This window comes from Cavia porcellus, unplaced genomic scaffold, assembly GCF_034190915.1.
Source record: "Cavia porcellus strain 051 isolate PalLab524CR breed Dunkin Hartley unplaced genomic scaffold, mCavPor4.1 scaffold_5, whole genome shotgun sequence".
NCBI classification, from domain to species: Eukaryota; Metazoa; Chordata; class Mammalia; order Rodentia; family Caviidae; genus Cavia; species Cavia porcellus.
In genome coordinates, this window is record NW_026947488.1 from 59,855,808 (window position 1) to 59,873,208 (window position 17,401).

At 49.9% G+C, this 17,401-nt stretch overlaps 1 protein-coding gene across 1 annotated transcript in view; it reads right to left on the reverse strand.

The window, feature by feature from the left end:
* The window catches only part of Ky (kyphoscoliosis peptidase), a 42,556-nt gene extending 39,612 nt beyond the window's left edge, over positions 1-2,944 (reverse strand). The window contains exon 1 of the mRNA XM_003476502.4: positions 2,020-2,944. Within this exon, the coding sequence (XP_003476550.1) occupies positions 2,020-2,155 (136 nt within the window). The 5' untranslated portion in view covers positions 2,156-2,944. The remainder of the gene's footprint in view (positions 1-2,019) is intronic.
* Positions 2,945-17,401: the final 14,457 nt, after the last annotated feature.

Here is a 17,401-nt window from a genome sequence, read left to right on the forward strand (position 1 = left end):
GATAAAACCTAGAGATTTGGTGCATGCAGCTTTTGGCTTCTTTCTCTTTTGCTGCATGAAGATAGAAATTCTTTTCTCCAAAGTATGTTTTTTAAGAAAATAGCTGGAAAAATGCTAGCCACAGAGGAAAGGAAAGATAACCTTGCAGCCCAAATCCCTGGTGACCAGCCTGACTGTCCTTTCCTTGATTTCTTGCCCTTTTAGTCCTTTGAACCGTTTCTGCTGCAAGACCACAGTGTGCTTTGTGAGAGAAACTGAGCTTTTCTCTCTCCTTTGCAGAGCCAAAGAAGACCTGCTCCCTATTATGGAAACAACACATAGAAAAAGATATCTAGGAACAGGCAGGGATTTGTTTGGGATTTTATGCCTCCATGGGAGACCTTCAAACAAGCTATCCTGGTTCAGTGTTTTCTCTTCCAAGGTTGTGTCCTGAGGAGTGGACCTCCAAGCAGGCTTAGCCTGGGGTCTCAGGACCTCACTGCCCAGCAGCCATTAGAGGACATGCACTTTTCCTCTTTGCACCAGTGAAAAAGTATCTGATTGTGAATAGGTGACACATCTTTGAGACACCTCCAATAGGAAAATATTTGTAGAAATGTAACAGCTCCTATCAAGTAAGGGCAGGTAGGTGTCTCCTCCACTGAGTCATGGTGGAGATGAGTGTGTCGGTCTGGAGTCTCGGTGTTGGGGGGTCGTAAGTTGTGTCCTCAGGATGGAACGGACTCCTCCTTTGCATTCTCTGCTCTCTCTAATGTCAGAGTTCTTAGGGCAGATGCGGTCAGAGGGGACTCAGAGGTGGGGAACTCTTGGGCTGACCTTGAACTTGGCCTCATCTGGCACGCAAGGGGAATCTTCTGGATTGGGTGCAGGTAGTAGAAACAGTTTCATTTCTATCAAGAAATTCATGACCTCTGATTTCCTCGTTACAACTACTCCAAGGAACTAAAGAACCAACTAACCTAAACAACTCCTGACCCCCAAATTCCTCCAAAGACCGGCCCACTTGTCAACATTCTCCAAGCTATTTCCTTCCCCTGACAGCATTCCCAAGAGCTCCCCAAGAGCTGTAGGGCAGCCCCAGCTTGTGCAGGAGTTGGGGCGAGCACCCTCAGAACCTTACTTAGTGGATGTTCCACACAGATGCTCTTTGTGAATGTCCCCAGACCCCCGACAAAAAAAGCCAGGGACAGAACAGCAGCAGAACCTTCAAGGAGCTCTAGAGCAGGAGGAGAGGCAGTGGGCAGAAGTCGTTTTCAGCAGGGGTTATTAAGCCTCATTGCTGAAGAAGGAGCATGTCCTCCCACCAGTCCCAGACTTCTCTAAGCTCCATCATCAACCATTTCTACTCTGTTCACCGTGTATATTTGAAGAGTAGAGGCCTGAGTCCCGTCTTCCACTACTCCCCTATATCCGGTCGCTATTTTACCAGTTTCGCTTCCCAGGACGTGAGCTGGACAAGTAAGATCAAATAAGCTCAAGAACTCAGTGCAGATTTCAAACTCCAAGCCACCCAAACCTGAGTCCTTTTACCCCTCCCATGCATTTTGTCTGCGGGAGGCTGGAGGAGAGGCTCCAGAAAAGGGAAACTGTATTTCTGTTGTGCAAGGCCACCACGGGTCGGTCTGTGCACAGGCTCCCCCCAGCACACCTGAGTCTCAGGGAGCTGGGCGGCAGAGCAGGCTACTGATACTCAGGGGTCAGCCTGGGCAGGAGACCCATCTCCAGGGCATTTTTCAACCCTGGTCTGCACCCTTCAGGGAGAGGCTGGGAGAAAACAGGGCACTCCGAGGGACGGACGGAAGTATCCTCAGGCCGCACCAGGAGTCAATCTGGGACAATCTGGTCTACGCGTTGCCGCGAGACGCTGTTGCCACGCGCGTAGGCACAGGCAGCAGTGGGAGAGAGGGCTGGGATCGCTGACCTGGTGCAGGGGCACATGTGGCGCCCCCCGGCGGGCGGGGCCTGGGCTAAGGAGGTCGAGGTGCCCCGGGGTCCCGGGACCGACCCAGCGCGCGTTACCTCCTCCGCGCTGCAGGCGCGCGTCAGGCTCCGCCGGTGGGTCCGAGCGCGTGCCCTGTGCGGCGCGCAGCTTCTCGGGGTGCACGATCAGCAGCATGTCGATGGCCACAGCGTTGCTCTCCTTCTTCAGCTCCATGATGCCGCCGCCCTCCCGGCCGGGTCGCCGCGGCTGCTCGTGAGGCTGCCTGTGCTGCAAATGGCCCCGCGCGCGCCGCTGCCCGGCCTGGCGCGGGAGAGGGAGAGGGCGCGGGAGAGGGCGCTCCCCCGCCGCCCGAGCCGCTGGGCGCCGCGTTTCGCTGACTCTGCCAAACTCGCCATTAGGGCCCTCCCGGGAGGGCGCTATCCTAATGGAGCGGCTCTAAGTCACCTTTGAAAGGAAATCCCCGGCCGGCCGGAGCCCTGACCTGCGCCGAGGCCGCGCTCTGCAGCCTGCAGAGGCCGGTCCTGACCTCTCTCCCTGAGCCCTGGCCTCTGGCCCCATGCAAGTCCTGGGCTCTACGGTGCTTCTCCTCGCTCTGGGTGCTGCCTCATCCCCATCATCTGTGGTGGCGCGTCCCCAGATCTCCAGCTGACCTCCAGGATTGAAGTCAGTGGCCAATATAGAATGCCAACTTTGGGCATTCTATATTGGGCAGCGCTGCCAACATTGGGCTTCTGTTCAGGACAAGAAAGACAGCAAAGGGCTCCAGATTGACCCACAAGTTGTGCAGACGTTGACCAAGCTTTGGCCTCAGTTGCACTCATTCCCTGGGTGGGCTCTGGAGGAGAGAGCTGGCTGGGGTTCTGGGGTCAGGACCCACCCCAGTTATGACGCTTTCAGAACTTGGGTCATGCCCGATGGGTATCAAGCTAGCAATCTTCTGGAAATCTCAATTTCTTCTAGAAGCAGGGTTCTTTCCCCGAACAGCAAGGGAGGAGGGAGAGAGGAGGGGGAGGCTGGGAGCTGCCTGCTGCTGTCTGGGAGCTGGACCTGAGCGCTCTCTATTTTTAGCAGGGCCGGCCTACCCAGCCAACAGTAGCGGGGCATTTGGCTGTAGTTCTAAGGCGTGTTTACATGGGCATATGCCCGCTAGCCTTTGACAGTGTGGGTCCACCAGGTGGGCGATGATCTCTGTAATTTGAATTTCCACCATTAGTAAATACCACCCACATGGAGCCCTGTGCACTGGATCCCTTCCCTGCTCTGGGATATTGACCTCCCTGGCACCTCTAGAATTGTCCTTGGAATAGCCTGTATTGCACAGGCTGTGTTGAGTACCAGCCCCTCTGTTTGCTGACCATGTGACCTGGGACCAGCCATTTCCCCTCCATTTTCTCACCCATATCTTTGGGGTAATAAAAATTCTCACAGGGCTACTGTGAGAATGACATGCATGTTAGGTGCCTGGCACGCGGTAAGTGGTCTCCAAATGTGAGCTGTCATTATTTCATTCCAAGAGTAAGGAAAGAGACAGGTGGAGAGACAGGTCAGTGATGGAGCTGGGGTCAGGGCACACAGCCACACCTGGTTCTGAAGGTCTTACCCCAATGCCTATGGCTCAGTTTGGTCTGTGCAAACACTGCAGTTCACTGTAGCACTTGAACTGGGCTTGCCTACTGGGCATCTGTCATTGGCTTCTCATGATGTGGCCCTGGAGTTGCTGGGGAGTTGAACTATGGATGGACAGGTGGACATGGGTGACTTCTGAGCCAGGGTTTCTCCTGCTAAAGTGAGTCCTGTTTGTATATGTGTGGACTCTCTCTCTCTCTCTCTCTCTCTCTCTCTCTCTCTCTCTCTCTTCTCTTTGTCTCAGACACACACACATACTCTCTTTCTGTCTCTCTCTCTCTCTCTCTTACACACACATACACACACACACACATACCCCCAAATACACACATGGCTGAAAACTTGGGGGAATAAGAACTGTGAATGGTATAAACTTCTTGGTGTCTTAGATTGCTAAGACCCCAGAGTTCTCCTTACTAAATAGTGACAGGCTCATTTGACTCCTCTTTAGGAGACAAGTTCTTGAGACACAAAAAATACCAGCAGCTTTGCTTGGTGCTCCTTGTTGCTGAAGGGGTATAAATACAGAGGGGGTGGAGACTGAAGTCTCCTTGCCTTACGGGTGACTTTCCTGTCCTCACCCCCTCACTCTCATGCTGGAAAGTGTCACCTGTAGGAACTCACTGACTGTACGGCCCTTTCCCAAAGGTGTCTCTGGAGAGGGTGCTGACCTAGGATGTCCTGGAAAGAGGGCCAGGAAGACAGTGGGAGGGCTCTTGCCTTTCTGCTCTGCTTGAAACTTAGATCTCCAGACTAGGGCTTGCTTCTCATCCTCAGCACTGCTGGCATTGTGGGTAGATGGTTCTTTGTAGGACACTGTCCTGTGCATTGCAGGATATTTAGCAGTATTCCTGGAATCTATCTACTGGATGCCAGTGGTACTTACTTCCTAATCTTGACAATCGAGAGCATTGACATACCTTGACAGATGCCTCCAAAATCACACTGAGAACACTGCTTTGGCAGGCTTGGAGTAGGGGAGAAATTCTGAAATGAAGATCAGCTTGAGTGCTGTGGGAGATGCTACCGCTGGTAGAGATAGGTGCTTCAGTTCACCTGGACCCACTTCTCAGGTGCTCCACCTCTGACTGTTGGTGCAACAGTCCAGCTCTTGGGTCTTTGAGAGCAGAAAGATAAGATACTCGTCTCATTTCCCACTCTATTCCCACCTCTGGTCTCAGTGGACCAGCTGCATCCCTTTGCCATGTCCTATTCTTGAATGGAGAGGGAGATGTGGGGAAGGTGAGGGAGGTGAGGGCATTTGGATATATCAGGAAAGGAGAGCAAGGCAGAAGACTCAGGCTCCTGAGATAGCATTGTTCCATCTGCCCAAATCCTGCCTCCAATTGCTCCTCCAGGACAAAGGACAGACCCCCAGACTGCAGCCCACACTCTGGCCCCACCTCTTCCTCTTTTCTTGTGATTCCCAAATATACTGCAGCCAAAGTTGTCTCTTCTTTTGTAGCTCACACACCTGGACTCTCTGCTTCCAGGTTTTTCTCAGCATACTAGCTTCTCCATCTTACCCCAATCGAATAACATGGGCTTCAAGGATCTCTGGATTCTGAACTAATCAATCTTCAGTTTTGTCTTGGAATTTGGCAAACCAAGGTCTACCTCTATGCTTAGACAAAGACTTTAATTATTTAGTCACAGTGAATTGGGCTGGGAATATAGGCATATATCTATCATTCCAGCACTCTGGGAGGCTGAGTTTGAATCCAGCCAGGGCAACTGAGGGAGATCCTGACTCAAAATAAAAAATAGAAATGGTTGGGGTTGTAGTTCACTTCAAAGGATCTGGGTTCAATCTCCAGGACTACCACCACCAACAGCAATAAAACAAAGTTGGAAAGTTCAGGACATCAAAAAATAAAGAGTAGGAATCAGTGCCATGTGCGGGCCACCAAGGGGACAACCAGATCCCAGCCTTTTCCTGTGAGTCAGCGCCATTCAAGGACTGTGGGGGAAGCGAACAAGAAGTCAACAAGAAGCAAGCTCTTCCTGAGAATCGGCACCATGTGCAGGCAGCTGTGGGGAGGGGCAGATACCAACCCCTTCCAGCACTTGGACTGGGAAACAAGAAGAGCCAACCCCTCGCCCCCATAAGTGACCAACTGATCTGGGGAAATACAGGCTATAAAGATGGGTACTGAGGTGAAATGCAATTTGATGCTTGTGCTGTTTGGTGTTTCACTGACTTTGCAGGTCTAGGGGTGATGGTCTGATCATCTGTTCAGAGGATAATGGTACACAGCGTGGTATCTATGGGGGAATCTCCTCCTGAGTGTGGTAGCCATTGTTAATTCCCTATCATCTTGTTTTGAAGTCCTATGTCCTTTTCATTGCTTTGTTGGGTTGGGTTTTATTCTGTTTTGTTTTTGTTGATTTTATTGTATCTGATGGCATGGGCAGCTATTTCAAAGATAGCAAGATATATTATGGTAGCCATTTTGGATTTACTATTGTCTTGTTTTGAAATCTTTTACTGCATTCATTGTTTTGTTTTTATTGGTTCTATTCTGTTCTGTTTGATTTTTACTATGTCTGAAGGTATCTGCAGCTATTTTGAAGATAACAGGAGGCATTATGATTGTTGATTTTGTACTATTTTGAAGTCCTGTGTCACTTGCACTGGTTTGTTTTGATTAGCTTTATTCTGTTTTATTTTGCTTGGCTTTGTTCTTTTAAAATAAAAAGATAAGTAGCAGCTAAATATTAAAACATAGTATATATATCCTGTGCACTAATGTTTTGATCAATGATGGAGCAAGTGTACAAAGGAGGCCCCCTGAGATTACAACAGAGCTGGGAAATTCCTGTTGTCTAGTGATATCATGTCTGTGGCCATGTGGGGGCACAACATGTTGTGTGTGCAATGATGCTTATTGCGTGTGCAAAGCAAACATAGCATATGCAATCGATACAGCAGACAGTGCTTGAGAGTGTTAATACATGGTGACATTACTGATTTGCATATTTACTACTTTTATTATTTTAGATTGTATTCCTGCTATTTATAAAAGATTGCTATGAAACAGTGTTCTGTATGATGCCTGTGGCAGTCTCATATATCTCTGGTTTACTGAGTCTCCTGTTTGTGTGTGTGCGCGCACATACACATCATATAGCCTATACTATACACATAGTATACATTTAGGTTCGTGTAAGTACACTTGTTGCTTGCACAATGATGAAGTCACCTAAGGATACATTTCTCACAATACATCCCTCTTGTTAGGCAACATGCGACTATTGCTGTATTGTCACCTTTGTCTTTCAGTTTAGCTCTTAGACATGACCTGCTGTCACTTGCACTGATTCCACTCTTCTGCCTGCAGGTGGGATTTGTTGCCTCTGATTGGTTCTGGGCTTCAAGTGGGCTTTGCTGTCTTGGAGGTGTGGAATAATCAGCAGAGGGGAAGACTCTTTTAGCAGTGGAGACCTTTTACCCCAGAGTGGTGCGTGCTAACTCCCATTATGTTTTTGCTCAGAAATAGATTTTCAGGAGCCATCAACTGCTATAACTCTTTTTACCTTTGCTGAGTTTCCCAGGGGGACATGTCTTTGTCATCCACAGAGACAGTGGGACAGTTCTGAATGTCCTATATGTAAGGATACACAGACACAACAGTCTTTTCTCCATGGACGCAATGGGGAAGGGGCAGCTGGGAATGCGGTAAAATGGTGACCTCAAAAGCCCATTCCCAGGAGCAGAGGCACACACCTGTAATTTCAGCACTCTTGGAAGCTGAGGCAAGTTTGAGTCCACCTTGGGAAACTTAGCAAGACCTTGTCTTAAAATAAAATAGAATAGCATAAAATAAAATAAAAGAATAGGGCTGGGGACATAGCTCAGTACAAGGATTCTGGGTTTAAGTCTCAGTACAGGAGGAAAAAGAAAGCAACAGTCCCCCGACCCCCATCCTGATTCTCTCAGCTTCCACTGAAGTTGGTGGTTCTTTGCACAGAGTACCAAACTCCTTCCCTGGACAACTTTTCCACAGCCAGTGCACCTTGATCCAGCCTACTTTGCTTCTTCTATATTTGGGTCCTTGCTGTTGCTGTTATTTCTTCCTAGGAAACTTCTCCAGGTCTCCGTGGAAAGTGGTCTAGCCTCTTTCAAGCCTGGACACCAGCCCTCACTTCTGCCTTGAAGCCTTCCTGTCTACCCCAGTCTTGGGGTTCCTGGGCAATGCTAAATCTCTGTGTGGCTCTCTCTTCTACCATCCAACACTTAACACCCATCAACTTTGGAAAACATATCAATTCTCTTTGAAACAGTTACACTAAGCAAAAATGTATCTGTAGCAGAGTGCACTGAACAGTGTGATTACACTCACTGAACCTCAATTTTCCTCATCTGTCAAATGAGTGAGGGTCTCGCTGGATTACACAAGATCAAGTATTTAGCTGTAGCTTAATTATAGCCATGTATCTGCCTATGTTACAGCTAGCCCTGACTACTTCATATTCTGGGATGGGTCTTGTGGATGTGGTTCCACAGCTGGGGATGGGAAGATACAAGAAACTGGGGACACTCCTGACCGCCCCCCCCAATAAGCAAGAATTTGCCCCCAGGGAAACACTTCATGGTTCTTCACATTCACTCAGTTTTCAAGTCTTCTGATGAGGTATTTGAGAAAAAAAATTTAAGCTCAAGGCCATGAGGTAGGACTTTGGGGGACAGATCTCCAAGGCTCTGTAGCATCCGTTGGGGGCAAAGGTTGGCAGTGGCAATACTCACAAGATGATGGAGCATTCAACAGTCTCCAGGACCAGTGAAGTAGCCTGGCAGGAATGGAAAGGGAGGCAGAGGTCTGCTGTCTTCATAGGTGATACAAGGGGTTTTACACGGTCACTACCCATCCTGGGGTGAGAGTGGACACACCACTAAGGGAGCATTCTGTTTCTGCCGGCTTTGCTGTGAAGATGCTTCTCAGCATCTTCATAGCAAGCTTGTTCTCGAATTCTTGCTATGCACAGTGCCACATGATGAAATGAAAGAGAAGCACAGTGGAGATGCTCCTATCCTACTAGAGGGGGTGGCCCGAGAAGGCTGTGGGTGGAGGTGACATCTGAACAGGGTCCTCAGGGATGGGTAGGAGAGGACCACAGAAGGAGGAAATGGGCATCGTTCTGCTCATAGACTGGGCAAAGGGCTGCAGCCAGGTAAAGGACCCCAGGGGAGAATTCGGCATGTTCTGGTGAAACAAAAGCAGGACAACCTGCTTAGGAGAAAGGTTCAGGAGGAAGCTGGGGAGCACCCAGGGCTGGTCCACCATCGGTAGTGACTCTGCTGTCCACCAGAGCAGCACTTGTGTCACTGTTAGCAGTGATGACAGCAGGAAGTAATCACAGCACGAGGGCACAATTCTGATGGTGCTGTGGACACGATGGCACTGACACCACTGTCCCCTGAGCTTGGCCTCCCGGAGGAGAGGGAAAGCAATGGCCCTGGTGGTGTGAACAGACAGCCAAGTACCAAACAGAAAGGGGGGCTATGTCAGAAAGGGGGGGTCTAGAGGACAGGGTGGCAGGCTCAGGTGAAGCGGGAGCTGGGCTCCATGGAGAGGACAGGTAGGGGCCGTCTCTGGTCAGAAAGGTGGGAGACATGGGACCTCTGCTCCCACTGGAGGACCAGACCCCAGCTCAGGGCTCGCCCTGGGTGACAGCCTGGGGGAGCTGCATGTGGAGCCCTATTGGGCAGGGATGGGACAACTGTTCTGCCAACACTGAACACTCAGTGAACAATCTCAGCACCGAAGATTCAGAAAATGTGTAACTAACAACCAAGAAGATACCACCTCCCAAGCCCCAGCGTCTCATCATCCAGAGGTTCGCATTGTATCTCTTAGTGTTTCCTTCTGAGATACATATAAGAACTGAATATGTGGCTTTAAAAATAAAAATCACACCATGCAGAGTTTGACATCATGATTTTTCTCCCACTCAACAGTTTGGATTACTAAGAATGCCTCAAAACCCAATTTAAAAGGCAGTCTAATCATCAGTTATGTTGTACCACAACGCATTTTTCTATTCTCTCATTGGAATTTTTGTTTGTTTCACATTGTACAATTTAGTAAATGATGTGATAATAAATATCTGTGTGTTTATATCTTTGAGCACATATCTGGTGATTTCCTTAGAATAGATTCCTGGAAGTGGAATTACTGAGTCAAAGGTTATGACTATTTTAAGGCTAGAGATATATACAATGTCAAATTACTTTCCAGAAAGATTGTGTCTATTTACAATCTCACTGTGTATGTCAAATCCCTCTTCCACCGTCACAAGCATTAGACATTATCATTAGATAAACCTTTGTCACTGTGATAACTGGCACATGGTACAGCTGACTAATTTCTATTTGTATTACTTCTGGAACTATTTCACATTAATTTACCTGGGTTGCTGCATGTGTGTACATGGATACGTGTGTATGTGATACGTGTGTATCATTAGTTCTTTGTTTTCTATTGTAATGGCACAAAAATTTCAGTGTTAGTCAGAAAAATGAATTCCCTCCAGAACTCAAGTCTTCTGTGTTCCTTGGCAAAGTCTCTAGTGAAGTCATTGTTCTATCTCTGACACCTTTGGACTGCTGGAGGACCAGGCTGTGGGCTCACTCATTTCAGAACCCCCTTCCTTCCACAGACTGTGCTGCACACAGGAGATGCTCGCTCAATAAACGTTTGAGTCAAATTGGACAGAATTACTCCCAGCAAGCCACAGTGGAAAGATTTTAGCAGTTGCTCTTCTGGGTCTTTTTCACTGACCCTCTGGGAATGAAAAGGGAGGAGGTTAAATGGGGACAAGTGGCCCTAAGGGCACCTTCCTCTGCTGGCAGAACTACCGGAACCTGAATTTGGGGAGGGTTTGGTTCTGAGACAGAGCTGCTTAGCTCTCTGCTCCCACACCAATCAGGAGCCAAGCTGAGACTCACTGTGTTAGAAGCAATTTCCATTTTCAACTTTTTTGAAATCTCTCTCCCTGATCTGCTTGTCAATCATTCCTTGTTTCAGTATTTCTGTTTATGACACCTTAACTGACTTTCCATATTTTCCTGTCATAGCTCATTTAAATCCCATCTCTTGCGTATAACCATGTGCAAATGTAGGAAGCACTCCTTTCCAAATTTAAAGTAATTCGAAGTTTGGAGTCTTTATGCTCCATTCCATTCTTGGCCTTTTCCTGGAGATGGAGAGGATGAAAATCAATTTGTCTCTCACCACCATTTCCAAAATATCTTGGGCAATGCCAATAGAAGTATCCAGTGGCATATGAAAGCCTGCGGTGAGATTACTTCTCCAGTCTCGCCAAGCATGCTAGCGAACGAAGGACACACCCCACGTGTGTTCCTCGATCCACTTCCTTCTCCATGTGGACAGGCGGTCCTCACTGGACTGACAGATTTGTGCCCATTTTCTTGATGGAGAAACAAAGGCCCAAGAGATGAGTTTATAGTTCTTCCAGTGGCTTCTGGACAGATCCTGTGACCTACATTTGCTTTGTGTTTTAGTGAAAACACAAAGAGTATCTTTCCCAGGGGCAGATTGAGATTTGGGGTGGATATTTGCAGAGACCAAGGCAGTGCTCTGCATGGAAAGAGTACCCTGAGAAGGAAGCCTGGCCTGGGCGGGTGAGGCTGTGTGATGGGGCAGTTGGGAGGGGGCAGAGCAGGCTTTGGAGAGTATGAAGGAAGCCACTGATGAGTGCGAGCAGCCTTTCGATCTTTGCTGCACACTTTAGGGGTTGCCAGAAGGATGCTGCTGCCCTTCAGCCCCAAGGGGGATAGGCCCAATGTCCCGAGTCCCAGGGGTGCTGGGCAGCCAGGCTGCAGCGCTGAGCAGACTCCAGCTTTGGCTGTCCCTGGGCAGGGCCTCCGCTAGCAGCCGATGGTATTTTTAGTCTCACATGTGCAGGCACAGGGTGAGGTGAGCTGGACAGGAACAGCTAACAAGCTCAGGTCCTTATTAAGCTGGGAAGGATGAAATGAGGGGAGGACAGGAAGGCCGCTGAGCCTTTCACAGGCCTTGTTTTCAGAGAACTCTCTTTCTATAATTCGCAGAGAAAGATTCAGGTCAGGATTATGCACGGCTCGAGCTGCAGAAGCCTAAAAGTGGGGCATGTTCATCTCCTGTCCCCTCCCCAAGGTCCTGCTCTGCTCTGTTCGGGGAGAAGGTCAGGCAGGAGCAAAGTGCAGCTTTTGGGTGTGGCTGTCAGGGACCCTGGGTACAGCATAGGATCATCACAGCATTAGGAAAAAGTTGAGTGGTATCAGCCACTGCACTGAGTTCACTGACAGGGAAATGGAAATTCAGAGAGGCAAAGGGGCTTCATCAGGACAAGTGGTTGAGATGTGGCAGGGTTGTTGGGATGCAAACTCAGAGCCCTAGACCAAGGCCACCTTTGTTTTTTCCCAAGGAGAGTCAGTTGTGTCTAAGATGCCTTATCCGTGTTATTTACCCCACAAACATCCATGTTTTCTACACCAATTCTATGTCAGGAAGTCAATCACTGGGATGAGGCAGTGAGGACAACACCATTTTTGACAAGATATCAGTTTGGTGAAGAGCACGTAGGGATGACAAGGTGATGCCCGCTGGTCTTCAGTGTGGTCAGACGCTGGCTTGTCCTCTAAGAAGCACACTTGGTTGGGTTCCTGCCTGTCATGTTGTATGAGAGGACAATGTGAGCTCTGAGAGGGGACTGGGCATGTGGCTAAGAGGGGCAAGAGTGTCCTCTGCCCATTCCTGTGCCCTGTGGCTCTGAGATTCGGGATGCGGGGAGCCGTGGCAGGACTCACCAAGTGAGGGTTTAGGCAGAACTGGAATGCTGGTTGTACTCATAGCCCTGCTGCTGGAGGTGGTTCCTTTCCTTCCCAGCCCTGTCTTTATGGTTTGAGAAGTCAAGGAGACAGAATGAGAGCGCCAGTTTGGGGAGAAAGCGTTTAAGGAGTGCCTTGTGGTCTTACCACCTTGGCCCAAACCAACCACGTGAGTCCAGTGGCCATCTGCTCATCCACCCACCAACCCACCCTCTCGTAGCATGAGCATCACATCTTCACACCCATCCATCTCGCTTGGCCATTTGCTTGCCTAGATGTCACTCTTTACCCCATTGGCCAGCCACACCCCTCTGTCCCTTTCCTCCACTGGGTGCCATCCTTTCACCCATTCATTATTCATCCATTTGCCCTTTACCCCCTTCCAATTATGACTCCTTCACTCTACCTGGAACCAGGCATTATATTCTAGGACTCTGTCTGGTGTCAGAAGGCCCAGAGATTAAAGAATCTCTCTTGTAGCCAAATGAGAAAATAGTGTGCAGATCCAGGTATGAAGAAGACATGATAAAGAGGATTCTTACGGGAACCTCTGAAGCCCACAAAGGATCTTCCTGGAGGAAACGAGAAGAAGCTGAGCAAGAAGTGGGATGCTTGAGACTTCTTTTTGGGAAGACCGAGAGAAGAAGAAGGAAGGAAAAAAGGGAGTGAGGGGAGAAAAGAAGGAAGTAAAGGAGAAGCAGGATATAAACTATTCTCTGCATGTTTGTGTCTCTCTCCCCTCAAATTTGTATGCTGAGGTCCTAAACTGGGTGTAGCAGCTCCTGCACTGTGAGGGTTGAGGCAGGGGAATTGCAACCCAAGAAGCTCAGTGACTTAATGAGACCTTTTTTCAAAGGAAAAATGTGGGGGGTGTGGTTCAATGCAAAAGCCCTCAGTTCAACCACCAGTACTATAAACAAAGGAACAAATAAAAAAAAATGCAGGCAACCAAGGAAGCCTAGTTCTAAATATGATGGTATTAGGCAGTGGTCCCTTGAAGGATAATTAGGTCATGAAAGCAGAGCCTTCATGAATAGGATTAGCATTTTTATAAAACCAACATGAATAATCTCCTTTGCCCCTTCTACCATGAAAGGACACAACAAGAAGAGCCATTATGAATGAGAAATTAGTAAGTTCTTTCAGATACTGAATCTGCTGGGGCCTTGATCTTGTGTTGGGAGCCGCAGCCCCGAGCCCGGTCGCCTCACTTGGCGGACGTGAGGCCTGTAGTAAAGAGTGAAGCCTGAGGTAGATTGCCCCTCCCATCGAGCATGTTAGTTTCCTGCTTACCGCGTAAACAACCCGCTCAACAATATAGTCTGCCTGGCAACTGATGATGTTAGCCAATCAGCTTGCCTTGCTTACTTTAACATGATTGGACACTGTACCCGTATATATACCGGTGCCACCCCTGGGCGGAAGAAGAAGCCAGGTAGAAGCCCGGAAGTAGAAGCCCAAAAGGAGCCGCAGAGAGCGGACCGGTAGAGGCTTTGGGGCAGACTGAAGCACAAAAGGAGCCGCGGGGAGCGGACCAGAGGAGGCTTCAGCTGGGAGAACCCAGGGCAGGCTGTACGGAGAAGGAAAATAAAAAGAAAAGGTTGTCCACTACCAGACTTTGTCGTGTGTCCTTCCTGCCGGCCGGGAGCGGACATCGACATTTGGTGGCCCGTACGGGGACTGATCACCCCCGAGACGTGGAAGTGGACAACGCTCCAGTACAGAGCTGCGAGACAGGTGAGTTGGGGATAAGCCTGGGCTCTGGGTGGCGCGCACCTACAGGGCTTTTAGACTCCCCTCAGGCTCACGCGTAAGTGGCGGATTCCTTGGGCCTCACGCGGTGAGTAACATATTAAAAGATGGGAAACATGTTAGGTAGCAACACTAAGAGAGAGGGTGGTTGTGGAGAAAGCTCTCAAGAGCTTACAAAAGTACGCAGGGTATCTGAGCAGGCCCAGTCAGGGAGCTCCCGAGAGGGGTCCGTCAAGGGGAACAAGGATGCTAAGGAGGAGGACGGGGCTCTAGCCTCGGAGTCGTCTGACTCCGAGGACGAGGGAAAGTTGAATGGCAAGGAGGCCAAAGAGACCAGCTGTCAGGAGCCTAAATCGCTCAATAAGGAGTCGCAGGGTTCTTTTCCAGCGTTGCCCCGCGAATTGCGCTCTGCTCAACCTGGTCTGCGGAGGAGTAGAGAGCTCCTGAGCGCTCCCCGGCGCGAGAGGGAGGCGAAGCCTTCCGCCCCACCTTGGGGGCCGTTTCCGGAGGCGATTCCTCGCCACGAGGCGGCCGCCTGGGAGCTCTCTCCCCTTTCGCCAGAACAGGAAGTGATGCACGGGCCCCCATTTTCCGCCCAATCACGGCCGCTGTCTTATGCTCCGCCGCCGGCGGGTCGGTATTTTTACAGGCGGCTTTGGCAGGGGGGACGCTTGTCTCATGAGGTACATCCACCTGGGATAGATAGTGGCCCCTACGGGATATTTCCTGTACAAGTAGCTATGGGCCAGGGACGCAATGTATGGGAGCCTTTTGAGATAAAGCAGATTAGAGAACTTAAAAATGCAGTTACAACCTTTGGGCCGACTGCGCCTTACACCATTGCCATGCTGGAGAATCTGTCTTCTGGGCCCCTCACCCCCGCGGACTGGATTCAGCTGGCAAAGGCGTGTCTGCCCTCGGGCAGTTACCTGGATTGGCGAGCCTGGTACACAGAGTTCTCTGCCGAGCAGGCTGAGAAAAACGCCGGTCGAGGAAATGGGAGCTGGGGATTTAGCTTAGCGGCATAAGCGCCTGCCTTGTAAGCAGGCAATCGCCAGTTCGATCCCTGGTACCACTAAAAAAAAAAAAAAAAAAAAAAAAACGAAAAAGATAAAAAATAAAAAACAAAAAGGGGGAGTAGGCCAAGGCCTGGCCCCAAAGGCACGATTATCCATGGCACTATTCACACACAATTTTTTAAATTTAAATAATGATAATCGCTCCCCAGCTGTGGAGCACTGCAACCCTTCCCCCAACCATAAAGGGTGGGTGAAGTGGAAAGATGCTATGACAGGACAATGGATGGGCCCGGATCCGGTAATCAGCTGGAACCGAGGCGCGGTTTGTGTTTTCCCACAGGAACCGGGACGAGAACCACTGTAGATACCGGAGAGACTGACACGGGCAACAAAGCCCTCGACTGAAGATCAGACCTGCCCTACTGGAGATCCATCACAGACCAACCAATAAGATGAATAGAAATAGCGGTAGCCCGAAATGGACAAGAAGATCCTCAGGCATATGCATGGCTCGCTCGCCTAGCCTACGACCGAGCCTAGGGGCGGTGAGCTTCCCACACTCCTCCTCTAAAAAATTATGACATAGCTGGGTAGGAGAGTCAATGACGGGTAAGAGCGTACTCCCCCGGTGCGACTCAACCTAAGCCAGGCCCTACCCCATCCTGCACGTAAGCCGCTGGACTGTTAGATGCTGCCCAGGTCTAAATTTCTCTCCGAGGGGATTTCTTTACGGAGAGGAAATGAGTGCAAGCTTGTGTGCATCCAGGTTCCGTCCAGTTTGTGCCTGGCCCTAGAAAAAGGACGAGGGCCTCAGGGCCTTGGCAGACCATGGCATGGCCAACCAGGGTCTAAGCCAAGGACCTACGGTGGGCCTACACATAGGGCATAAGCCTCTGCACCCAGTCCAGGAAGGGCTACGATGCGCACATTCATAAAAAATAAAATAGGGGGAGATGTTGGGAGCCGCAGCCCCGAGCCCGGTCGCCTCACTTGGCGGACGTGAGGCCTGTAGTAAAGAGTGAAGCCTGAGGTAGATTGCCCCTCCCATCGAGCATGTTAGTTTCCTGCTTACCGCGTAAACAACCCGCTCAACAATATAGTCTGCCTGGCAACTGATGATGTTAGCCAATCAGCTTGCCTTGCTTACTTTAACATGATTGGACACTGTACCCGTATATATACCGGTGCCACCCCTGGGCGGAAGAAGAAGCCAGGTAGAAGCCCGGAAGTAGAAGCCCAAAAGGAGCCGCGGAGAGCGGACCGGTAGAGGCTTTGGGGCAGACTGAAGCACAAAAGGAGCCGCGGGGAGCGGACCAGAGGAGGCTTCAGCTGGGAGAACCCAGGGCAGGCTGTACGGAGAAGGAAAATAAAAAGAAAAGGTTGTCCACTACCAGACTTTGTCGTGTGTCCTTCCTGCCGGCCGGGAGCGGACATCGACAATCTTGAACTTCTCAGCCTCCAGAACTGTGGGAAAAATTTTATTGTTTGCATGCTATCCAGCAGTTTGTTCTAGTAGCCTGAGTGGAATATGACAGACAGAACTGGAAGGAAAGAAAGATGTATTGGGCACTCACTCTATGCTGGGCCTTATGCTGGATGCTGTTATTATTCTTAATCATTCCAACAAACTTTTGATGTGGCTCCTTATATTTTAGAGTTGGGGACCTGGGACTTGAGGGGGAACCCGGTGAGCAGGCATGAAGCATGAAGAGGAGGGCCAGGCTGAACGTGTTAATACAGAGGCTTAGAATGAAGGCCGGAGTCACCAACTGATAAACAGATCACACGACAGAACTTCTGGATCACTCTGCCCACAGAGCTTGTGGACAGGAACCACAAAGTACTCTTGCTGGCTGGCACAGCAAGAGAGAGGGCAGCTATGGGGGCACACAGCTGTTGGAGTCTAGTGCCAGGTCGTACCCATTTGACAAAGAGTTGGAGCACCCCTTGGTAGCTGCACAAGATCTAGGGTCCAGCTGGGAAATTCCTGGCCCTGAACTCTCTGGCCAGGATTTATCAAGTGAACTTAGTCAGATCTACAGACACGCACTCAGCCTTTTTGATGTTCAGCTTTGCTGTGCGGGACCAGGATCTTTTCCTGGGGGTAGGCGTGGAGATTAGCTGCAGAGCCCCAGGGAAGAAGGATCACCTTCACCTCCTTTCTGCTGAGCTTCCCTCCAGGGCTCTGCACACTCCAGATCTGGGCCCTCTGGCGTGCAGAGAATGCTT